Source organism: Acanthaster planci, linkage group LG04 (assembly GCF_054643075.1).
Source record: "Acanthaster planci isolate LZ-2023a linkage group LG04, COTS_SCS, whole genome shotgun sequence".
NCBI classification, from domain to species: Eukaryota; Metazoa; Echinodermata; class Asteroidea; order Valvatida; family Acanthasteridae; genus Acanthaster; species Acanthaster planci.
Window position 1 is genome coordinate 11,486,062 of NC_141780.1, and position 26,866 is coordinate 11,512,927.

The following is a 26,866-nucleotide window of genomic DNA, read 5'->3' on the forward strand; positions in this document are numbered from 1 at the left end:
TTAAAGGTGCACTTTTCAAAGCACTATATCTCATGGAGTACGATCAGGTTGAAACCTTGCAGCATGTGGACAGGGAAGACTTTGTTTGAAAACCTCCAAATGTGTAGAAGTGCCGTGTTTTGTCCATGAGACAAATGCACGCAGCTCTAGTTTTGACCCTTTAGGCTTCACTTGGTACATGTTCATGTATCTTGGTCCTCTAGACCCTTTGGACATCACCCGGCTCCCTCTTTTCTTGTTCATTTATCGGCAGCTTTCCGACACTCAATCTCATGTCAACACTGTGTTTCACGTATCTATTCTTAGAAAGTTGTTTCCCACCTGCTACGGTTCATGATAATTTCTTTAGGTATTCCTTTAGGTGTGAGGTGCATTGTATGAAGACCATACAACTAGTATTAGTTGCACCTATTTCTTTTAGTGCTTGGAGAAAGATTTCCTTGGAGCAGGAGTAACTGAGTGGTTTGTTCCCAAGGAACCTATAAGACTGTGTACTATCTTGAAAAGAACAAGGGATAAATATGAATTCATTTTGACCTGTCTCAATATTACAGCTGGATAAGTTTCAGAGTAAAATGCTCGTAGCAGAGTTAGGGGCATCTACAAAGGCAGGTAGGCCAATGTTCCATCTCTGAAAATGTCTGTTTTGGAACATGGGAGGAATATTTCAAAGCGTCAGTTTTTAGGTATCAAGAGTGATGTGGGCTAACTTTCATTTGGGCTGTTTCATCGTGTCTGAACTTGAAAACATACGCAAGAGATACATGTACAGAGCTTGTAGTTCTTAATTGTAAAAGAGTACTTTACTTTTTCTTGTTACAAAAACAATATTCGTCGGAACACTTTTTTTTATTGTCTGTATGTTTGTCTGGCTAAGAAAGTAACCAAAATGACAGTACTAAATACTGGTTGTGATATACCGGTATATGAAATACTGCATGATTTGGCTTGTGATTTGCCTCCACAGCACAACATGTCTGAGATTGAGCGTTGTCTTGCCAACCTGCTAGCAGGCTGTCCTCCTCCTGTGCCTGTTCCAAAATATGACTTTTTCTTCAAAGCTCCTGCTAAAACCCACCAGCGACCTCTAGTATTGAGAGACAACCTATCCATCATAGTAGCTGCTGTGATTTTTGACGACAAGTGCCGAGTGGTTTTAATTCAGGAAGCCAAGGAATCTTGTCGTGGTCGGTGGTATCTACCAGCAGGACATTCAGAGCCTAATGAAACACTACAGGTAATGTACATGTACAGTAATTTGCCACCATTCAATCATGCCACAAAGGGAGGGGATAATGCATAATATGGACATACATGTACTGTTGTTTGTACCACAAAGTTTGACTATAGTTCTAAAGTTTGTACTGTAGCAGTATGACAAGTCTATGTCAAGTCTGCATTTAAGAAGATTCCGTTAGCAAATGAATAGCTGAATTATTTATTTTTGTTTATTTATATCTGATCAACAGCACATTTAGTGCCAATTACAGGATGATAATGAGTAAAGAAAACAGTGAGGGAATGTTTAAGTTTTAGAGGTGGGAGGAAAACCCCAGATAAATGTTTCGGGGAAAACGCATGGACTCAGTGGAAACCCAATTCACATGTGGACTGAGCTGGATTCGAACTCGGGCCCCCGGAGGTGGAAGGCGAGGAAAGAAACACTACACCAACCTAACTCCCCTTAAAGTACATGTATCTTGAACAAGGATTGATCTAGAACCAATTGTGTAGAGAGTGGGGTACACTAGTTGAATTTTGTAAGTTCTTCATGTAACCTTTCATGGCCTTTCTGAGGGGTGTGGCTAAATTTATACCTGTGCATGCGTCTGGTGTAAGGGAAGTGTAAAGTCTCCCATATACTGCTTTTTTGTTCATTATTCTTCAAACCAGTTTTGCTCTTTTTGGAGGAGAAGAAGGGCCTTTGGATTTGCCAGTGGTCTTGAATGTGTTACTGGTATTTTTTGCAGGAAGCCATACAGAGAGAGGTTCTAGAAGAAACTGGTCTTGAATTCCAACCATCAACAGTAGTGCGAGTAGAAAGCAATCATCTGTTTGGTTACTGGATGAGATTTACTTTCATTGGATATATTACCGGTATGTGTACAGTTCTTCCCTTTCTTTTGCCATTCTCATCTCTGCCAAATTGTGTCATACCCTTCTTTGCACAGTAATATACAGGTACATGTATTTAAAACAAAGAGATGGTCTCACATTGCATGAAGTAAATGCCAATTTGTGATACCGTACATGTACTGTATCGTGGTAATTTAGTTTGTATTTTATGCCATGTTTTTAACCTTAACTCTCTTCAGGAGAAATAGAATGGGAGAATGGCTGCAAAATATGCTCAGAAAACTTCCTTGGCGCACCTTTTGGATCTAAGTGAAATTACTTCCATTTGTTAGTTGAGACCATGTAGATCACAAAATCCACAGTTCTAAGTTCACCAATTTTTTAAATATTTGCATTCCAGTTATCAGTATAAATGGGGCGCCCTCTGTTGACCAGGGTTGGAAAACCATATACATTTTCTGTGGGAAGATTGCTTATTGCTGGTGTTTGCTACAAAAGGGATTGTTGGCGTCTGTTTCCGGGCTTATAATTTTTCATAAGTGAAAAAAAGATTGATATAAAGTTAAGTTTCATCACAATTTCCTTTCCCACTGAAACTCAGAGACTTTTTACGAGCCAAGCTTAGTCTTGCTGAATTTTTCATCAATGCCGTTTTTACCTTAATGTAGAGGGTAGGATTGTTGAAACACAAGTGTGAATTAATGAACTTCTTTAATGATAATCTCTACTTTCAATGAACTCTTTCATTTGTAAATTTATTCCACACGTCAAGTTCACTTGGATTCGAGATCCTGGCACAAAGATGTATTTACAATACAGTTGTAGTAAGCAAGAAAAAATATGTTCACACTGACCACAATTCATCACCGACACCAGGAAGTAGCACTCAGTTGTGCGCGAGGTGATCTCAGTTGTGTGCATATTTAGAGAACAGAGTGATTTTCGTTTTCACAAAGTAGCACCCAGTGCCATGCAGCACTTCCAGTACACACTCTATGCATTTTCATTTTCACTAACAAAGACCAATCTTTGTTTAAGTAGTTCAAACAAATTTTAATTAAATTTTGGGATGAGGCACCAAGTATATGGATGGATTAAATGATCGTCAAACCTTTCAAATCATTTTTTCTCTATGCTGAATAACCTTAATAAGCTTATGTGCCAGTTTGCAAAAGCAAAAATCAATCTATTTCACTTCAGTGTGCGATGTGTGCACGTACTACTGGGTGGTAATTCGTGAAACCGAGAATGTTGATACTGCTGTTTTCATGAACTGACATCCACTTGCAACAGAGTGTTAACCTCTGAATATGCAAGCTTAAGGCATGCATGTTTGGGGGCATGGGAGACTGTATCTCTTATTACTGTATCTCTAATCTCAAACACAGGGTGTATCAGGAAATTACAGTAACAGCAATTTTATATTCTGAATATTGCATTGTCTCGTACAAAACAAAGTTTTATAACCAAATTTAGCCTTCAGATTTTAGTAAAACATAATCATTGACTTCATGTTTTGGGCTTATTTTTAATTCAGCTTGTTTATGTATAATTTTATACCATTTGTATTCATTCGTTTGAGCAACATTGGAGTTCATGTTAACAGAAATTTCAGTCTTTAAATTGAAATCTACATGTATTGCAAAAAATAATTGAAGAGAACATACATTTTTGTAAGATGCTGCATTCATGTAAACGTGAACAATGAATGGTCTTATATAAGAAAAGAATTGAAAAATTATATTTTGCAAAGTGAGGCTTGTACATTACAGTATTTTTTACTATTATGAAACAATGACACAAACTGAAATCTCAACTTCACATAAACCCTGGATAAACCAACACGGAAATGACCCCATGGAAAAATAAATAGGTACCATACATGTACCTTGTCTCTCACACTGTCATTTTTTTTGTTCTGAATGTCTTTCTACATGGCCCATCAGGGAAACATTGCAGAAATGTTTATAGCACTGCTGATGGTATCCAAATGCCCATGATTGAAAACAAATTTTTGAGAGTATTAGCGGCAACATTTGAAATATTTCACTATGTAATCTACTAATGCAGTGAGCTACTTTAGCATGAGATGAGACAAAATGTGGAGAAACACATACTTGTGCATGTATGTGAACTGACACAAGTGACAAATGTAGAGAAACACATACTGGTGCATGTATATGTATACATGTGGACTGACACAAGTGACAAAATGTAGAGAAACACATACTGGTGCATGTATATGTATACATGTGGACTGACACAAGTGACAAAATGTAGGGAAACACATACTTGTGCATGTATATGTATACATGTGAACTGACACAAGTGACAAATGTAGAGAAACACATACTGGTGCATGTATATGTATACATGTGGACTGACACAAGTGACAAAATGTAGGGAAACACATACTTGTGCATGTATATGTATACATGTGGACTGACACAAGTGACAAAATGTAGGGAAACACATACTTGTGCATGTATATGTATACATGTGGACTGACACAAGTGACAAAATGTAGGGAAACACATACTTGTGCATGTATATGTATACATGTGGACTGACACAAGTGACAAAATGTAGAGAAACACATACTTGTGCATGTATATGTATACATGTTAACTGACACAAGTGAAAAAAAATGTTACAAGTATATCAGCAATCAGAAAGTGACAACAATAAAAGTTAAATGTAGCTGAGAAAATTCAAAAGCATTTACTTCAAATCAGTCTCATACATGCAGGCCTAGGTTTTACTTGTGCACAGGGAATCTACATGTTTCACTTGTTTGTGAAATGATTTCACTGTGTGATAGCCTTGTGTTTAAATTTCATTTGCAATGGATGCATACACATGTACATGTATGTTCACTACTGTTAGTCCACAATGAGGTGATATGCACCCTTACCAGTAAATTTCTCAACCAGGTTTGCGCATGCATCTAATGTACACACAAGGGCCATAGCATTCAATCAGAAATTGGTCTTGCGTGCTCAGTGCATCCTGTGCCAAATACACTGGAACCTGCACACGCACGGGGGAGTTTCCACCAAAAGACCACTTTGTTGTGTAAAAAATGCCCTCTCTTGTTCCTGCTGGAAGCAGATGGGGTGCTTAAGACTGTGTGTAAAATGAAAGGAACAGAAAAATGCCCTCTCTTGTTCCTGCTGGAAGCAGATGGGGTGCTTAAGACTGTGTGTAAAATGAAAGGATCAGAAAAATGCCCTCTCTTGTTGCTGCTGGAAGCAGATGGGGTGCTTAAGACTGTGTGTAAAATGAAAGGAACAGAAAAATGCCCTCTCTTGTTGCTGCTGGAAGCAGATGGGGTGCTTAAGACTGTGTGTAAAATGAAAGGATCAGAAAAATGCCCTCTCTTGTTGCTGCTGGAAGCAGATGGGGTGCTTAAGACTGTGTGTAAAATGAAAGGAACAGAAAAATGCCCTCTCTTGTTGCTGCTGGAAGCAGATGGGGTGCTTAAGACTGTGTGTAAAATGAAAGGAACAGAAAAATGCCCTCTCTTGTTGCTGCTGGAAGCAGATGGGGTGCTTAAGACTGTGTGTAAAATGAAAGGAACAGAAAAATGCCCTCTCTTGTTGCTGCTGGAAGCAGATGGGGTGCTTAAGACTGTGTAAAATGAAAGGAACAGAAAAATGCCCTCTCTTGTTGCTGCTGGAAGCAGATGGGGTGCTTAAGACTGTGTAAAATGAAAGGAATAGAAAAATGCCCTCTCTTGTTGCTGCTGGAAGCAGATGGGGTGCTTAAGACTGTGAGTAAAATGAAAGGAATAGAAAAATGCCCTCTCTTGTTCCTGGTGGAAGCAGATGGGGTGCTTAAGACAGTGTGTAAAATGAAAGGAACAGAAAAGGATGCTGAGCCTCACACTTCAAACTTTTGAAGAATATTTCTTGGATTCATTCTTTCAGTATTTCAGGTCACAAAGTACATCCTGAAGTACGTGAACATGTACGGTTGTATTTAAGGGTTTGGGAAGGACATCATCGCTAATGAGATGGCAGGGGTGGCCCATAACCACCTTGAAGATTTATGGCTTACTGATATGCTCATTCCTGTGCAGTCATGTTTTAAACCAAACATACACAAAAGAGGAGGCATTGTATTTGTTTTTCCTGCAATAAAACACTTGCCCTTAGACTGAGCACTCATGCAAACATGTAAAGTAAATGTACAAATAAGGAAAAAAAAAGACCAGAGAGGATGGGAAGCAGCCTTTTTGCCCAGTGTGTTCTATCCTCTGTGTTAAAGTAAATTGTCATGTCCTGTTGGAAAACTACTCTGAGTGCTGTCCGTTGTTCAATGGGGGCTGTAGCTTCCAAACAATGCCTGATATGTGTGAGTAATTTTTATAAGACCTTGTGAGCCAGCCATTGAGAATCGATTTAGGAAATTGTGGTGCCATTTTAAGCAAAAATCTGTCAAAAGCTTTTGATTGGTTGATAAATGTGAGGCAGTCTTCTGACGATGGACAGCATAGTTTCCAAAACATTGACTACCACTGACCACCAGTTCTTTTCAGAACCCCACATACTCAAAAAAGAGATACATGTACATGTATATCCACGGTGCTACCACAAACCCATCTAGTTTACTTGCTACATGTACATGTATATCCACGGTGCTACCACAAACCCATCTAGTTTACTTGCTACATGTACATGTATATCCACGGTGCTACCACAAACCCATCTAGTTTACTTGCTACATGTACATGTATATCCACGGTGCTACCACAAACCCATTTAGTTTACTTGCTACATGTACATGTATATCCACGGTGCTACCACAAACCCATCTAGTTTACTTGCTACATGTACATGTATATCCACGGTGCTACCACAAACCCATCTAGTTTACTTGCTACATGTACATGTATATCCACGGTGCTACCACAAACCCATCTAGTTTACTTGCTACATGTACATGTATATCCACGGTGCTACCACAAACCCATTTAGTTTACTTGCTACATGTACATGTATATCCACGGTGCTACCACAAACCCATCTAGTTTACTTGCTACATGTACATGTATATCCACGGTGCTACCACAAACCCATCTAGTTTACTTGCTACATGTACATGTATATCCACGGTGCTACCACAAACCCATCTAGTTTACTTGCTACATGTACATGTATATCCACGGTGCTACCACAAACCCATCTAGTTTACTTGCTACATGTACATGTATATCCACGGTGCTACCACAAACCCATCTAGTTTACTTGCTACATGTACATGTATATCCACGGTGCTACCACAAACCCATCTAGTTTACTTGCTACATGTACATGTATATCCACGGTGCTACCACAAACCCATTTAGTTTACTTGCTACATGTACATGTATATCCACGGTGCTACCACAAACCCATCTAGTTTACTTGCTACATGTACATGTATATCCACGGTGCTACCACAAACCCATCTAGTTTACTTGCTACATGTACATGTATATCCACGGTGCTACCACAAACCCATCTAGTTTACTTGCTACATGTACATGTATATCCACGGTGCTACCACAAACCCATCTAGTTTACTTGCTACATGTACATGTATATCCACGGTGCTACCACAAACCCATCTAGTTTACTTGCTACATGTACATGTATATCCACGGTGCTACCACAAACCCATCTAGTTTACTTGCTACATGTACATGTATATCCACGGTGCTACCACAAACCCATCTAGTTTACTTGCTACATGTACATGTATATCCACGGTGCTACCACAAACCCATCTAGTTTACTTGCTACATGTACATGTATATCCACGGTGCTACCACAAACCCATCTAGTTTACTTGCTACATGTACATGTATATCCACGGTGCTACCACAAACCCATCTAGTTTACTTGCTACATGTACATGTACATGTATATCCACGGTGCTACCACAAACCCATCTAGTTTACTTGCTACATGTACATGTATTTCCACCATGAAAAGCTTCAAATCTCATCCAAATATGACCGTACTGGATGTACATGTACCTGTACATGTAAGTCAAGTGCTGACCATGGCTGACCAGGTTAAGATATAGCTGACCTCCACAGAAAGTGTGTCTGTGAATAAGGGAGATATGCTTTTCTTAAGTTTTGGAGACCCCGCCGGGATCTACATGTACAATTGTGTGGCAAATACAGGTGCACACAATGATGGACCAACTCTAACTGAACTGTACAGTACACTTGCATAAGCCTTACCAGTCTAGGTAGCATAAAATATAACACATGGCTGCTGATTGATCAATATTAGGAGGTCGAGAGGAGATTCTTTTGGGTAATTAATGTGCACAGACATAGATGCTTATCTGCAGGTAAGTATCACATACAGTATACTGCTGAGAAAGATGAGCAAATGCTTGCTTTGGATTACTCTGCATCCAAGCAGCAATGCATTGCTGATCTGGAATTATTCATTATGTTAAAGTTGCATCCCCAGAAGTCAGGCCATGTCCAAAACAGGCTTAAGACCAACACATACAGTAATATATCTACATGTATTTTCAGCATATCGTCACATATTTCCAATGGACTGAAGACCTAGACCCAGCTCTAGACAATGATTGCAACCTTAGTCCCAAAATTTGTAACAAATTTTGCTTCTTCAAAATGGTAATAGCCCACCTCGGCATGTACACACACATGCATGTGTACATCTGGGTACAGCCTATAGGCCTTCCCAGGTTTTTGAAGACAATTTCATTTGTTAGAGAAGTCAGAACCTCAGTGTGGGACAGCAGTTTGTCCCCCGTAACGGTTTTGTCCCCATAATGTCTTTATTTCAGCACTCAGTACCGGTACCAGGTAGTTCTCCTAACCTGGTAACAAGTACATGGGGCAAGTTTGATATACCTAATTGTTTACAATAAAGTGGTGTTCATTATTGTAGCATTGAATAGTACTATATGTAACAGTGGTCTGCCAGGTCTGTCATTGCAGGAACATGTATCTGTCAATGTTTTGTTTTACCTGTAATTTATCATTAAAGTACTTGGGATATTTGGCATCTTAAATATGCGGTATGTGATGACTTGAAAATTCAAACATGTTTTGAGCCTGCATGTAATTTATGGGTTTTTTGACAGCTTTGATAAAATGCCATCATTTATTCCTTGTTAATATCTCTAGTGATCCAAATACTATGCAGTAAAAACTCATGTAAATAATCTCACAGAAGTGAGTTCAAATTTGTATAGACTAGCCCTTGAGGTTGAGGGAAACATCGATGTTCACAACCTACATGTACAGTGTCCTAATTACGGAAGCTTAACCGACGGATGACAGTAAAAGCCGCTGTAAAAATTGAGAACCTCAGCCCACTTTTCAGCTATTATTCTCGGCCCACGCTTGAGCCAACACGGTGAAAGAAGGCAGACCCTGGCTCTTGTATATATGGTGATTGGCCTTTGTGTGTAGCCCAGAAATGAAATGACTGAATTTGCATCATAATCACCAGCTTCACAATAGTCCCCACTTTGAAAAGAGGCAACGGGAATGTGGAAGCGTGAGTAGAGCCGCATGCCACCGAAAAATGAGCCTTTTCACTGTATAATTCAAAGCGTGCAGAGCACGTAGGGCCACAAACCGAGAATTTGTGGTTTGGCAGGTGAGTTTCTTGGCCAAGCGAGGCTGGAATTCTCGGAGTCGGCTTTCAGAACAAAGTTCCCGTCGTGAAGGGGTTAAAATTTTGACATTCTCTGTAGACCTTGTATACATTTTCTGGAAGGAATTTTACATGCATTACAAAACTTACACACTGAACATCTCTTATCACCAAAAGTGGCATGGACAAATGAAAGACCCCCATTAAACTTATACACTGTCAGTAATGTCATGATGACATCATTTGTTATAAAATATGATGATGTCTTGCCTGATTTGTTTGTTTCAAGATTTAAACTTTACTTATTCACATTTAATGAATTTGAAACACTTCTGAACAAAAATTTTGGTACAATGATTCCATTTGGGAGCTAATTGGGTTGAATGCCTGTAGTGCATTATATACCACTAGTATTCTTTTAAAAGGCAATAATTTTGTTGAACTGACTAGTGTTATGTGAATGCCTATTGCAACCATAGCTTTGCGTCTGCTTTTGGGCATTTTTACGGTACAGGTATTTATAAAACGAAGTTTGTTTGTTCTTTTAAAGGAGGAAGACTCAAAACCTTAGAGGAAGCAGATAAAGAATCATTACAGGCAAAGTGGACAACCATTGAGGACATACAGGGCCAAGTGGACATCAAATTGAGGTACATCTAAAGGATTAATTACATGTACATTGCTGTGGCTATAATTAAATTGGGGTTTGGATATTCATGTCTGTGTGCATTAGGCTGTTTTGCCTAGAGTGCTAATAAGTGAACTGGTTGGATTTTGAGAAAGCTGAGCAGCACAGGAGTTGCATATTCATGTATTTTTCTATCATGTTGCCAATTTGCTGTGGTGAATACAGTTTAACACATAACTTGACATATGATGTGTCAACCATTACATTATTCAATAGTGATTGAGAATGTTGCAGTAGAACTGCAAGTGAACAGAAATGTTTTGTTGAGAAGAATCACATGTATTTCCACTGTATCTCTGAGGACTAATGTGACTAAGGAGTAACTTGACCGACTAGAAAATTGACTTGATCTAACTACAGCATCTAAAACATGACTGAATTGGTCTGAGGAAAATGCTACACATTAATTACTAATTGCACACACAAAATACATGTAGAATCTCAACATGCTACTTGTAGAGTCTGTTGTGTAATGGAGACACGTTCCCATTTGTGACCTGGGCTAAATAAGGAATGGCCTTGGAAAGTCAAACCTTATATCACGAGCTGAAGTGAAACACATGCAAGATGTGTTTTCAGAATTGTTCTTGTTTTTTCACTCTGATTCGGCTATTGAACTTGTGTGAAGTTTGGTACCATTAGAAAGGGCTTTTCCTGGAGTGCCTATTTATAACATTGACATCATTGACTAGACTACCTCAAACGCACTCTAGGCCTTGAAATGAGATAAACATCTCCTCTGACGCCATTGATTAAGCGTGTCTACTTAGATACGTTACGTAAACTTGCTCATCCAATCCATGTGAATGAAACATACAGAAAGGATACTGTGGTGGGTTTGTACATCAGAAGACGGAGGCACCAATTATAAAAGGACGATCCTACAGATTTACGTACTTTGTGACAGGTTTATTCTGGACAGGTACGATTGGTTCAAAGTCGGAATAACAACTACATGTAAACAACTGCAACCTAAAACCTTAAACTGACTGTTTTAACAAAGAACAAAACATTTAATCATAACATTTAAAGGGAAAACACTAGAAAGAACAAATGCAGTGTGTAGTGTGGCAAAAACAAGATTACGTGCTTGATCACAAGAGGGCGCTAGCACAACCAAGCACGTTTGTGCTGTTTACATGAGACTCTGGCTTGTGCGCACGTGACACTGAGGCATAATGCACTGTCAACGCAGGTCTTTATGGTGCAAAGTAGCATGAAAGCACTGCCTATCGCAGCGTGCTCAATCAGGTTATATTTGAGATAACCAATAATCATTACTCCAGATTGACACATACAATTCTGCTTGTAAGCATACATACTTTATATATTTTCATACATACATACAAGTGGGCTATGCATGTTGGCAATGTTGGTGAAATGCTGTTACAAACTGGCTGATGTCCAGGGCATTTCAAGAGGTGCTCATCTTCTTGCTGCCATCTGCTTATTGGGTTTTTTTTTCTGTGAAGGACATTTCACCAAGTGTTTCTTGGTTTCTTCTGTCTGGCCTTACTTTGTTTGGAAGGTCTTTCACACAACGGGTGAGGCTCCCTGTTGACCACATATGAAGCCAGAGATATAGTTACAGCAGCAGCAGCAGTATGCTTTCTCCATCTCAATGCAATTCAACAATTTTTTTTTTGTTCTTCACTTACTTCTTCTTCTTAGCTCTGGACGGCATGATGATTTGAATGCGGCAGTGTTGTTCGTAGGAAATAGTTAATATTATAGAGAATATTAAGTAGAATTTGCAATTAATTTTTAGCCAATTTCAGTCACCAATTCACTTACAATTTCAGAAAGAGTTTTATACATGTATAAGAAGTTCACTTGACACACTGTGGACAAACCCTATGGGACTGGTCTGAAAATACTTCTACTGTTAAAACTGACTTGGGATCTGATTTAGCTTTCTTATGGCCGATCAGTTACTGTGGAACTCCACAATTTCTAGCATTTGTATTGGCTTTGGTTACCCTGTTTGTTTTAGCTATGCTCGTCAAGACTTTTCTGCATTAGTGATAAGACTTAACATTATATTAACAGAAGACAGGTAACTAATAAGCTTTTGTGTCACAACCTTTAATCCAGCTCTTAATCTGAACACGGTCAGAAAACTAAAATAGGCCTTTACAAACATTTATACAACCTACCTTTCACAGTTACATGGCTTCAATAGATGTTGTCTGTCAGATTAGAGTAGAAACACACAAGCCTTTGTGTGGGCATGGTGGGTGTATGTGCCCAGTAAATGAAGATATGAATTTCAAAGACTTTTAAAAACAGAATAAAAAAGAGAAATACTCTGGCCCAGCAGAATCAACATTTACAAATCTCCTCCCCCGGGCAGGATGTGGTTAATTCCCATAATACATCAAAAAATTAACTTCCAAAATTGTTGACAGTTTTAAAATGAAAATTACTTATTGCAAACCGGTATCACCATGCAGAAATTTCCTAATAATTTTCCAAATCTTGCAGGTATTAGTAATTCAGTGGTGAGTCCAAAAATAAGCCTTGGCCTAAATTTCCAATCTACTTTAGAATCTAAATGATTGGGAAATAATTTTCCACAATGGTACAGGTTCCTAAAACTACACTATCCCCATAGCATTCAATAAAAAATTAACACATAGGCTACATGACGTACATGTACCTGGAGGCCTATTTGTAGGCCTAGCCTAGGTTTACGGTGAAACATACAGGCCATGAACGTTAGAATCGTTATCTCTGGCATCCAGATGGTCAAAACATGGAAGCATGCAACATGACATTTAGGCCTAGGCCAACAATGCTACATGTATGCAGCCGGCTACACACATTCCAGGCCTAACGTTAAGCCTAATGTTACTAACGATAGCATTCCATGGTTAGGCTTCATGATAGGCCAAGCCTGGTGCATGTACTTTTAAGAATGGTTGTGTTGAGATTTAAGTTGGACAGGAGTGTTATTCGTTTCATTATGTCCAATATCTCTTACAAATTATTTAGTTTCTTCACGTTGGACATAATTATACTCACTGACTGCAAGACCAATTGACAAATGTGTGCACCGTGTTGCCACAACATCATTCCCAGCTAGCATGAGAATCCTGCATGTAACAGTTATGCTTCCCTGGACAAGAGTTTTTCTTGCCACTTCATCAAATCAGCCAACCACCTTATCGTCTGACAATCAACCATTCATCACTTGTGTCAAACTTTACTGACACTAATTCAGTTCATTCGTCAGTTTTCTAATTAGCTTCATAAAAAACCAGACAGTTTTTGCATGTAGGACTTAGCATTTGTTATCAAAGACATCATTTTACCATGTGCAAATATCGGAAATAAAAAAATGACCCACTGTAGCCTTCTTCATCACTTCGTCAAATCACTGGTGATATGTCTACAAGCAGTTTGTGTATATGTCAGGGATGAAGCCTCAATTTGCTACAAAGCCCCTATTTAGAAATGAGGCAGGTTTTAACTAATGGAGGTCGAGGAGAAAGCAAACTTTTGATTCTTTATGTCATACATTATGAAAACCATCTTAGACCAGAAAATTATACATGTAGCTCTAACAATGTCAGTGGCTTTCCTGAAGACAATTAAGAGTGAAAAAAATCAAAGAATCTGAGAGAAAAGGCCATGAAGTTTATGCCCGTGTAAATGTGTCAGTAGGATGCTCATGCTTTTTGCTGCCATTTATGCGCACACGTGTATAATTGTAAACTTACAGGGCTGACTTGATATTAGTGCAAGTAACTACATGTGTTACCATATAAATTGCCTTTTTAACATTTGGACAGGATTCAGCAATAGTAGGCTCTGAGAACCTTCCTTCAATGGACTTACTTGATATCAAGTGCATTTGTCAAGTGGATGTGAATGCCTTACGTCAGAGGTGGAATCCAATTCAGGAAAAAATAACAAAACTGAACATCAAACTTTGTCCCAACAGAACCTGAATGGAACCTTAGAGGTTACATACATGTACATGTACATCACTAGCATAGACCAATTGCACCCACTGAGTCATACTGATCAAACTTCAACAAACATACATGTAGCATCCTCCAATGGCAAAGTTAGTTTTAAGTGTTTTTTACCAACAAGAAAGCCAATTTTTGGTATGGCACTCGGCACATCAGTAATTTGAAGTCTTTATATTTGGTAAATTACACTTTATGACACTTTGCTTTGGGAGGATGTAATGTTTGATAGACTATTGTACATGTTGGTCATGTGACTAACTGGACTCTTGAAAAGAATGGTATCAGGGAAGATAAAAGATGCCAAACTGACATGCATGACAGATGTGTCAAGTTGACTGCTTTGGACTGCAAACAGCTTGTCATTTTAAAAATCTATCATAATTTTTATCACATACAGAGCCCACGACGCTGTATACTTGATCCAAACCGCCTTGGCTTACTTACAGAGGGACCCTATCAAGAGACACGCCAATGTCTTACCTGTCCTCAACCCACATAAGCACATGTGCATCAGGGTGATTCTCATCAAACGTTTGCAGTGAGTAGGACTAGTATATTTGTGTTTCATCACTACTATATGTATGTTTCATTTATATGTGAAACCTGTTCTCAGCTGTTTTTGAATGCCTGAAAATTATTTGCCTTACATGTATGCATTATGCACTGACGGCAAAGCCAGATATAAAACAAATTGTAAGTATGTACATTCCTGATGTTTATTTTGTTCATCATATTTTGGGTGATGTTTCCCTTTAATAAATGGATTCATACATTAAGTTTCGTCCATTGCATTGCTATATTGAACACAGTGATAGTGAAAGTAATGATATATGATTTATATACATACATTGTAAGTTACCAGGATTGTTATGGTGCTACCTGTTTACTGTGACCCTGTCATCCAATTGATACATTTATCAACAAACAGTGAAAAGATTTTGTACACAAGTGTGTACTCATATGTTTTTATTTTTATTTTAATTCTCCTTTTACTTTAGTCATCTTTATACCATTACAAAAATTGACAGCTTTTGATGCCTCTTAACTGTGACTAATTCATTCTTTTTTTCTTTTTCACATATTTTCATCATTTTTTATTTTCCATAACAGAGATGAAGTGCATGTTTTGCTGAGCATGGAAGATAAACCTCATTTCCCTATCATCAAAGGGACATCTATTGCAGAGGAGGCACTTCGAACATTGGATAAGGTACAGAGTACATACATGTAGGGGAGAGTGGCATGACTCAGATCCCCTTGGACCAATTGTCAACACACACACAATTGTCCTTGTTTGTTCCATGAAGGATGTGTACACTCATTTAAGAATTGTTTTCATTTCTGCGGTTGACATATTAACTCACTATGCTTGGTTGGGTCAGAGCATGGCAAATGATTCTTCACAAGGACACTGCTACAAAGTGGACCACCTCCAACCCATAATAATCCAAAAATGCCTTTCTTGAGTCAGTGGAATTAAATTGGGGAGCCCACACCTTACACAAGGAGCTAAGAGGATTAAAGACCCTCTTTGTTGGGTAAGCAGATTTGCCAGGGAGCAAAACCACACTTAAAAAAGAAATAGATTAATAAATTACAAAATCAGATCTAGTAACTCCTTTGTATCAAAACAGTTGGGGAAAACACACATATGCCAACGGTAATGCCCATATAAACTACAGACCTTTTGTAAGTGAACCGGTTGACAGTGAACCAGTTGACATCACAATTGTTACTTAGGCAGTTGAAAAACAGCGGAACAGAACTCGGGGGGGGTTAACAAATGGAAACATAGCTGCCCAAGAGTTGTGCCTCCTTACATATTTTATGGGTGTCAGAAATAAATTGCAAGGTTGTAGATTTTGTGAAAAATCCCTGCTCGCAGCCGCTTTTTCTGGAGGAAAACCCGACATTAACTGGCCAATATCTCAAAAATGGCACACTGCCCTCTGCATTGACATTGTTGCATTATTTATATCAAATAAATTACATGAGTGCTGCTATTCATAAGTGTGGCATTATTAAGAGCTTCAGTAATGTCAGTTGAGGTAGTTTGACTGATATCATCTTAGTTTGGTCTTTGGAAAGACCAGGGGAAAGTAGTGTTATGTCGCATGGGTTTCACTTAGGTACAAACTTGTTTAAGGTAGAATTGAAGCTGACATAGATGATTTATCTTGTGGACTGTATTTTTTGTTTATAAAAACCTATTGGGCATAAAACTGAACATATTGTGGGGTAAAACAGACCATTTCATGTTAGCCCTGATGGCAGATAGTGCATATAGGAAAATATAGTTTTTGTCAAGGTTTGATTTCGTTGAAGGGACTTGTGACTGGACTTGTGATGGACTCAAATACGTTATCACTGGTTTACATTAAACATGTACATGTATTATGTTGACAAATAGTCGTAATACTTGCGGCCGTTTAAATACATGTAAAAAGCTAATTGAACTTCCTGTGTCAAAAATCACATGGACATGAAGTAGTTCCATATTCAGTAAAATATTTTTAAAATGCACTAAGTTCTATGTAATGAGTTCTAACCAAACTATACATTTAGATGTAAATGGCAATAAAACTACAACTGAGAATCTGCCAGTTTTCAATTGTATATGAAGAAGGAACCTTATTACTAACATGAAGCGTGGGGCTTGACAGCAGATCTGGTTTTGTTTCATATGCACAATTTCTGTCAAGTTTGAATTTGATTGGTATCAATTTTGAGAAATATGTATGTCGTTCTATTTGTTAGGAGACTTTCAGCGCTAGCAATGGCTACTTTTTGCGTGGACTGTTGTGTATTGAACACCTTGGCCGGCCACATGGCTCAGCAGATGGTGTGTGTCTCAACCTACTTGCTGTGACTGACTTTCAGAGGGACCTCAAAAACCCCAACTTCATGTGGCATCATATCACTAACCCTGAAATTCAAACTACACTTCACAATAGAATACAAGAGTATCGCTGTTTGAACTGTCCTTAAAAAAGCCACCAACAGATATCAGTCTAACTAGATACAGATAACCATCAGGATTATTTTTTCATAATCATTTGAAAATAAAAGTTTACGGAGAAACAGCAATTTGTCACATGGAATAAATCTTGATATGTACGTTTATATAAATGGGGCAATATTTTAAGTTTTAGTGTAAAAATTGATGTGGCTTAGGAGCCTTGAAATATTAATCTGACTCAGATTCTACTGTTTTGTACTTTTTGTGCCAGTTGTATCATAGCATGCTGAAATAAGACTTTTCACAATGACAACATGTATGTACATATGTTTGGTAATGTAGATAGCATTGAACACTGTGGCACCCATAGCTTTTTTTATACCTTCTCTGGGTGAAAGATTCATGTCCCAAGTAGTTAGTAGTTGTTAGGTGGCATATAGTATCCAAGATGTGAAGTAACAGTGAAGTTTTTTGTTTCATTACAAGTCATAGTTGCAAGAGTGCTGTATCACACCTATTTCACATTTTGGTAGTGTTTGGAAGATGTTTGACAGTAACATCATCTTTTGAATAGGCCTCATAATCTCTGCATCATTTACCACTTGATCACTGCTGGGAAAAACAACTACTGAGTAGTCATAAGAAATATATGGAATATTTTTCTGCACACATAACAGACTGGTATACAAGTAAATGTATAATTTCCTCAACCAAATATTGAAGTAAGCAATATTGTTTTCGAGTGATTGTCTTTGTATAAGAGCCATGGTCCTGCAAAACATGCAATTAAGGTAAATATTAACTACTTGCTGCTGAGGTTTCCGGAACCGGACTCCTTAAGTTTATATGCATACCACCGGGGACACAAGTGCTCCAGCAATGAGCGATACAATACTGCTGCATGCTAATCTGGTCCCTGTTGAACAGAGCCAGCAGCAGCAGCAGCGCACTGTGCCAGTTTTGGGAACAAAGAAAATTACACAACACCGCACAATCTGGGCTCTTTTTACAAGGCGGCAGGCCTGGCTAAAATACTCCAGCGTCAATAGATGTTGTCTGTCAGATTAGAGTAGAATCCAGACAGTCATTCCTGTGGGTGTAAATGTCCAGTAAATGAAAATGAATTTTTGAAAAATGTTGAAAATGGAAAATCTTGAAAATACCCCGGGTATATACGTCATGCAACTTCAAATTCAACCCAGCAACATGTGGTTACTTATCACAAATGTAATTGGATCCAAGAATTGACCTTGGCTGTTTTGAAGGAACTGGAGTTTCCTATAGGCTGATTCACAATCCCTTACACTGAAATAAATGTCCAACAGAACTGTTTTGGTTATTTTATTGAGTTGAATACTTCTGAAAAATTGGAAATTGCTACAAATTCAGGATTTGTCTTTCTTCTGTGGTGGAAGTTTTAAATAATGGTATTTTTCATGGTGGCAGTAAAGTGGTGTCAGTATGCAAGACAACCCTCAGTGGTCTTCATCCAAGATGTTACTTCTGATATTTACCACCTAATTATTATCTACACTTTAGGTCTTATCCATCAACAGTGGGTTCAAGTTACAGGATGACGGCCGTGAATAACTACAGCACTGACTGCTGTGCAAAGTGTCGTCTGCTAGGTGCATCCATGTCCCTGCACATACCTGTAGAAAACTGGCTACATGGCTGTTTGCATTCTTGTGTCGGTATATGTAGCAGATGCCTTTACAGGAAATGGCTGAATGTGTACTTGCCCATTGCATTCAGGCAACGTAATTTGGAATCTTATTATGCTCTGCAGATATGTGTATCAATTCAAACTGTCTGCACTCAGGAGGCGTCAAAGCTTCTCTGCATGATGATCGAGTTTGTGCTCTAGTAATTTAAGACATAACAAGTCCAGAATTATGCAAGAATCAACTGCAGGTCCAGAAGCAACAATGGTTGTTAGCAAACCATCTGACATTATGAAATTGCATTCATTGCAGAGTTTATTGAAGTGAATGTTTGCTAATTGTACAAAACCAGGTGGACAGATGGAAAAAAAGACGGAAAACAACAACCAGCAAGGTGTTGGCACCAAGACTAAACTCTCTGCAGTGTAGTCTGCAGCCCTTATAAACCATAACCCCCTCAATCCTCCAGATGGTTTCGGAGGATTGAGGATGAATGCAGTTGTTTGGCAGGGCAATTGGGGATTTGATGGATTAAGGATGTGCCCTAGCAAATTGGCCAAGGGGTTCCGGTTAAATTTTAGATTGAGGAGAGTAAAATGTCCACATTTGGTGGAACTTTTTTTGCCACTGTTTATTTTAAATTAACATTTAATGTCAATCTTTTGAATGTATATACATGTACATGTAATAGGCTTATATATAGCCTTTAATGAAACTATTTTGCCAGGATGTAAATATCAGGGCCTCCTAACTTCTTGATTTGTTTGTTTCAGGATCTGATTCCTGTTGGCATGTAGTTTGTAGCAGTCTATTATTTTTGAAGTACATTATGACTCTGTTAATGTGTCATGTGTCTTTGGGAAAAACGGTGATAACAACAAAACAAAGTTGATGCTTTGATTTTCATTTTGTACCTGATCTCTGATTTTGCATGATATATTTTCGGTAAACATAATACAAACTTATTACATATTTAAATCGACATGGTATAGGAAATTAACCAGATTTAGAAACATTGTGAATGCAATACATCGGGTGGATTGGGGGGGGGACAAAATTCTGCTGCAGAACTAAAGTTATCGAGTTGGAATGAGTGCTGCTAAAATGGTTGGTTTGCTGCACAAAGGTTCTGACACACCACTAAGGGATGTTAGCATGCAAAGCAACTGTGGACAAATACATTAGTTCACCATGCCATGGGTTTTTTGTACCCAATGATAGAGGGAATGTTTCTGTTACTCTGAGATTTCCTTTACCAAAAACCCTACCCGAGATCGTTCAACCTTCACACCAGTCCAAAGCAGAGATACACTGACTATAAAGGTACGTATTTCCATGATCACAGTTAATTTATTGCTAAGATTGTGTAGAAAAAATGGTTTAAGTACTTTCCTTTAAGTTGAGGCAGTTTAAAATAAGTCAATGAAAATACAAGTTTCTAGGAATGCCAAAAAGTGTTTATTAGATATTAGAGGCATAGATATACACATGCTACACAGTTCATTTCATGCATTCTCACTTCAGCTGATGCATTTTTTCATTTTCTGAGTAAAAGTACTGATTGCTAAAAATATATTTTATACTCGGCATAGCCACAACACATATCATAAAAATATTCTATTATTCCAATCTGCTTAATTTTTATTTTAACTGGGCAGAAATTTGGCATTCATTTGATATTAGGCAGAGTACATACTAAAAGCAGACATACAAACAATCTAACTAAAACTCAAGCAGTCTACAGGCTTATATGGTGATACTACATGTCTTTTAACCTTTACCTACCGGTACATGTACCAACGTCAAACCTTTATGAAGCGGCATGCTTGATACTTCTCATGATCATCCGCTTCACATCAATGCTCTAATCCAATTTTGATATTCAACAATTTTGGGCAAGTTCATCTATGTTGCTCTATGTCTAAATAGTCGATTATTTGGAAATTCAATGTACAAAACCAGCAAATAAGAGTAAATATAATAAGCAGCTTCACACAAAATCCGACATGGAATGGGGAAGAAGGAAGGTCATAACAATGTTATCTGTTTCCCACAAAACTCAACTGCATTAACAAATCTGGTATTCTTTTAAGAATTTATGAAATATTTAGTTTTCAAATTTTGTAGAGTCTAAAAGTTTTCATCTGAAGAAGTCTTAATATTCCCCAAAAGCCTTCAAGCCATTTGATTATTTTCACTTTTGCTTTTTGTAAAACAATTCAAAAAGTTTTATAAATTACATGTACTGGAGTAAGAAAGGCATTTTTTACAGTAAAATAAAGAAAAAGAAATTTTCCGTGACATTTTATTTCAAAAAATGATTTTTGATTTCATCTAAAGCTAATTAAAATGACATCTCCCTGGAATATGTATATCTTTTCATTTGTTCAACAGGTGAAACACTAGCATGGAAAAACGTATAAGCATATGAAATAGTAGTGTTCAACTTGACTTAAACAACTTTACATGGGTCAATAGACCTACAACATTATGACATAATGCAGTGTTTACCACGGTGCATTGTGGGTGAAAGGTGGGGATGTTGCAGGAATGCATCAACGTGACACGTTATGTGTAACGTATACTATAGGCGTGTGTATCGGCCTGACACGAAGAAAATAAAAAATTTAAATGGTTCATGTGAAAATAAATAAATAGCCTTATTTCTCACAGAAATCTGTCGCCGTTTGCGGTCCCTTAGAAGTTTAAAAAAAAAAACACAGCTCTGGCGTTCGTTGAGTGCTTGATAAACCCAATCGGTAATTTTTTTCTTTTTTGGTGTCAGGTTGATACACACGCCATATAGTATACGTTACACATAACGTGTCACGTCGACGCGTTCCTGCAACATCCCCACCTTTCACCCACAATGCACTGCGGTAAACACTGCATTACGTCAACATGTAGGTCTATACACATCATCATTTGCTGATTCTTAAGCAAGTTGAGATTATGAGCAAGCATTTTTAAAGTCGAATACAGATTCTACTTTTACTGAGTAGGTAGGATACTGAAAATTCAATGTGATTTTTGGTTCATTGCTATTAATTGTACACAATTGCTTTCTCATTTCTGGCTAATGAATGGCCACAACATACATGTAGCTCTTACAGGTAGCTGGTCAAAATGCATGTTTCCTTTCAGGTTTATGTTCTCTTCAAAAACAATGCATACGTTTATGGATACATGTATGGTTAACATAATTCACTTAAAAACAGGAAATTGATTTTAATCATGAATTTTGACATCTGATTTGATTTCAGTCAGCTGTATGATCAATCCAAGATGTTCAATAATTGAAAATATTCATGTTGGTAAAATCTCACCAAAACACATTTTACGCACCATTGCTTTTTCTTCTCCACTTTTGTCAATCAAATTGTTAAAGGAAAAATATTTCTTCTACGCTTTCACTTCAGACTAAATGTATGGAGGAATTAAAACTACATGTATGAAGGAAATAGCTGTGTGTGGAGTGAACTGAAACAGTTTCTATATGAGAAATGTAACCATTAAGTAAATTGAATTTTAAAATATATTTTCAATTTAAGAACAGCACAGTGGTTTCAGAATGATTTAAGTTTGGTCCATGATCTATGAACCACTTACTCTGTACTGATCAATATTACACACAGTTCACAGGTGATTTGTGTTGTATCCCCTTGATGGGCTTACAGAATGGTGCATCCACAGCAGCATTGCTGGGGGTAGTCTGGTGCATACACTTTGTGCTCAAAGCCATACACAAAGAAGCTTCCTTGGGTTTCTTTCCATTTGTACATTGCTTGAGCTACAGGAATAACACGGACACTGTGGCGCTGTAGAAAAACATATACAGAAAATAAATTGAACCCAGCTGTGATATTATCACCTACATCTGATGCAGGGAGAGAAAAAAGCTAAGATCATGCCCTTGCAGAAATCAGACTTCACAAGTCTGCATACAGTTCATACATATCACATTACATATTTTTCTTCACCCTGTGAGCAACTTAAGACGGCAAGTTCAAATTTCACCTTACCCATTCACTGCTGAAGTACAAATACATTAACAAAGTTGACTTTTGTACTTGATCACCATTTCCTCAGGTAATAAACATTATCACCTTGAGGGGCTTTGGCATATTTACAACTCAGTTGTAGAGGTATGTTAATAGATAGGCATGCATAGATCCATGATTATGAGCAGGATATTTGGACAGTCTTCAGGCTCAAAGGCAAGAACTGTCTCAAAGAAGTCAACAGGCTGAAATAAATCCATCAAATTCCATTTCAAAAAATCGGTGATATCCAACATCATACTGAAAAAATGCTTCAAGACATGAGTCCACTATGGGGTCTTTACCTGAGTTAGATTTCACAGAAATACAACTTTATTGTAAGTCCAAAAGGAGTGGCCAATTAAAATGTAAAAAATCTACAGGATTGGGAGAGAATAAAAAGAAACCAACCTACAGCTATTTTGACCATTTACAATGTCCAGAAGGCTTTTCCACATCATGCATAAAGATGCAAGCTTTAATTTTTGACTCGGAAATATAGCAATATCTATGTGTGTACATAATATTACTTGATATAATTGTGATGACCACTGACTGTGTTAACCTCGGTGGTAATGAAGATATAGAACTGTTTTGTTTTGAATTTTCTCAGATGGGAAAAAGTGTGAGAAATTTTCCCACTTTTGAGGTTGACTATTAATTGCACTGTACTGTGTTAAATACACGTTCGTGACTTACACATGTACGATGCTAAGAAAAAGGACGATCATGATGGCGCTGATATGTTACATTGTGGCACATGAAGGCGCAACTGTCGTTAATCAAGTTTTAGCGAATGGCTAAGTGGCATAGGGAAATAATGTATCAGAAGGTGATTTGGGTAAGTTGAATGCAGTAGACTTTAAATTTTTGGCTGACCTGACATGGCAAAATGAGCTTTGAGTGAGAACAGTAGGTGTCATTTTCACAAAACTGGAGTCAAAATGACAAGACATTACTGAACAAATTCATGAGGGCTTGGTGTATCAAAAATCAATACATACATGTATACATGTACTTGTGTAAAGAAAATCCTACATTAGTACAACTTAATAACTTTGGGGTTCAGGGGTCCAATGGTACACTATGAAGGGATTGTTTAGTAAACAAGAAGACCACAGAGTTAAATTCTAATTAAGAATTTATAAGTGATGGTCCGTGCTTTTGGAAAAAGGAATCTTTTTTAAACCATGTAATGAAACAATATTTTGAAAAAAAAAGTGAAACAAAATACCCAGCTTTTAATTTTTCATGGTTCAGAAATACGTGTTGCTTAAAGAATTAATTTTTTATATAACATAACTGACTTGATATTGACTGTTTTTAATTTACAAACATTACAGCAAGAGATTTAATGCTTTCCTTTCAAAACTCCAGCAAAATTGAGTATCAAATTGGAACTTATCAAGTACCAGTTTCTTATATGTGAAACTGCAATATATATACATGTACTTTAATTCGAAAAATAAAATCGTGTAGTATACCCTTATGTGTGATACTTTAAAACAATAAAAGTAATTGAATTAATAATGATAATTCAGATTTATATTGCACACATATCCACCCTGCTGGGTGCGCAGGGCGCATCATTATCATTACAACAACACATCATACTTTGCAAATCAAGTAGAAAGGATAATTCATTCACAGGTTTACATTCACAGTTGTGCACTGCTACACAAAACATTAATATTTAATGCAGCAGTATAAGCACTTAGCTCCTTGCCAAACTTAGTAAGTTTTCAACTTTGCCTCATACAAAATCAAGCAGTGATATTACATACTGTATTATTTTTGTACAAACTTATGTCTAATAGATCAAAAATTAAAGCTGGCTTCAGAGCAACAGAACAGTTTTTAAATTTCGGCCAGTGCATCCCACTTTAGACCCATAAAACAAAGTAAGACCCTTATGGTTAAAACAAGTGCTGATTTTACAAAAAGGGAAGTATCATCTTATTTGTAAAATGTGTGAAAACTTTAGCATTTTGAATGTTTCTTATGAATATGTACAATACTGAACCTTCTAGCTGATTGTGTAGCACTATAACATGTAACTACAGGGACATAAATGTACATTACACCTGGTACCACAGTAGAAAGGAGAGACATCATTCCATATTCAAGAATGGCCTACCTGTGCAATAATGCGTTCCAAGGGAAATCCAGTTGTATGCTGCTGCACCAATTGCTTGGATGCCTGATTGATGGTTTGATCAGGGAAATGATTGATTGGCCAGACCTGGTAGGACAAATTGTTTGAATCCAGATCAATAAAGTGTTACTTCAAGCATTTACTTACATCAAATATTCCTGTTAAGAATCCTAGAAATGCCCACATCACCGCATCTGCTTAACCCACTTCTTTTGGATTCAGTGTACATCTTTTTTGGAATATGAGTACGCGCAGGCATGTTTTTATGCCTGTTAATTGAAGATGCAGGATTCACACAGCAAATGAAATGCACTATGCAATACATCATTTACACTCATCATATGGAGAATGTGCATTAAGCAATACATGTACATGTTCTTGTGTTGCTCGCCTTATATTAATATTGTTACACATCTTTAACTATTTAATAGTGGAGAGATGTGAGACTGGGTTTATGAAACCTGCTTAAAAATAAATCAGGATGAGTAGTCCCAAAAGAAATGTATCTAATGTGGACCTCAATATTGTTAACATAAACACACTCACCACATTTTTATGAGGACTAAACATGATGGTTGTAAACGGTTGTAAATGAGACACCAAAATGTGACAGGACAATAACGAATTCAAAGGTCTGTAATGACTATTAGAAATGTGGTTGGACTATTTTCCTGTTGTGTTTGAATTTGATGTTGTTCTGCCTCCTGAATGTTTGTACATATGTTCAGTTGAATAACTAACAGATCATGTATTTTGTAGTCATCTTAGTTTATGGTAACATTTGTAATGTGGTGTCCTGAGCAATTACAAGTATGCACACTGATACTGCTCTATCACTGCCCTGCCAACAGTTTTAGTTTGCCCAGTTGCCCCAATCAATTAAAAATAACCCATCTATAAATATAGAATGCCCTAGGAATCTGCAGCTGTTGCCATGAATTAAATTTGCAGACGTTTCTCACTGTGATTGCAATTGCGTCCTGTTCATTACTAACGTAGGTTGTGTACCGCTTCGAGCCCAACACTTGTTGGTGTGTTCCAGTTAAACCACATAAACACAGCCTCATACCCAGGATGTATGGGCAACATGAATGAAATGTTTCCTACAATAGGAAACAAGGATGGGGTTGCGACATTTGTCGTGTCTTCACACGTTGGTACAGCTGTTACAAGTGTGACTCTTGAAATTTACAGTTTGCAATCCAAGGAAATCTAGCCACGGAGGTATAAATTTTAAATTGTACTGTTTACAAAGCAGACCTAAGTTACCACACTTCATATGTATTTATTAAAGCATCTAAACCATTCTGGGAATATTAACTATCATTAACTGCAATGAGTATTTCCAGAAACAAACTTACCCGTGGTTGCTCTTCAGTAAAAGCAACTTCTCCTGTTACACCTCGAATCAGCTCATCAGGTAGAGAGGTTCTTTCCACAATACTATCACTCAGGTGGTTGAACCTGTTATGTATTACAATATTAAGAGCTCATTCAAATGCATGTTTTTTTTAATTAAGTGTCTGTCCCAACCTAATCATCTGCTGTTACTGTTCAACTTTTCATTCTCCTGTCTGACTTTTTATTCCCCTACAGTAACTCAAACAAAATGTTTTGTTATACCATGGTTATAGATAACAGTTTTTACTGGTCAAGAATCGATCATG

The 26,866-nt window shown here is 37.5% G+C and overlaps 2 protein-coding genes across 10 annotated transcripts in view; one reads left to right on the forward strand and one right to left on the reverse strand.

The window, feature by feature from the left end:
- The window catches only part of nudt18 (nudix hydrolase 18), a 28,396-nt gene extending 8,492 nt beyond the window's left edge, over nt 1-19,904 (forward strand). For 3 of the 4 annotated variants that reach the window (XM_022243673.2, XM_022243674.2, XM_022243675.2), the window contains exons 2-7: nt 968-1,237; nt 1,971-2,097; nt 10,264-10,363; nt 14,779-14,919; nt 15,492-15,591; nt 17,139-19,904. In XM_022243673.2, coding sequence (XP_022099365.2) covers nt 974-1,237; nt 1,971-2,097; nt 10,264-10,363; nt 14,779-14,919; nt 15,492-15,591; nt 17,139-17,369 — 963 coding nt within the window. In that variant the 5' untranslated portion in view covers nt 968-973 and the 3' untranslated portion in view covers nt 17,370-19,904. Of the gene's footprint in view, nt 1-554; nt 613-967; nt 1,238-1,970; nt 2,098-10,263; nt 10,364-14,778; nt 14,920-15,491; nt 15,592-17,138 lie in introns of all 4 variants that reach the window. The other variant, XM_087135263.1, reaches the window with a different exon arrangement.
- A 424-nt stretch (nt 19,905-20,328) lies between these two features.
- Nucleotides 20,329-26,866, reverse strand: part of LOC110983934 (protein SSUH2 homolog) — a 35,530-nt gene continuing 28,992 nt past the window's right edge. For all 6 annotated transcript variants that reach the window (XM_022243624.2, XM_022243627.2, XM_022243620.2 and 3 more), the window contains 3 exons: nt 26,561-26,663; nt 25,182-25,286; nt 20,329-22,822 (listed from right to left, as the gene is read on the reverse strand). In XM_022243624.2, the coding sequence (XP_022099316.2) occupies nt 22,676-22,822; nt 25,182-25,286; nt 26,561-26,663 (355 nt within the window). In that variant the 3' untranslated portion in view covers nt 20,329-22,675. The remainder of the gene's footprint in view (nt 22,823-25,181; nt 25,287-26,560; nt 26,664-26,866) is intronic.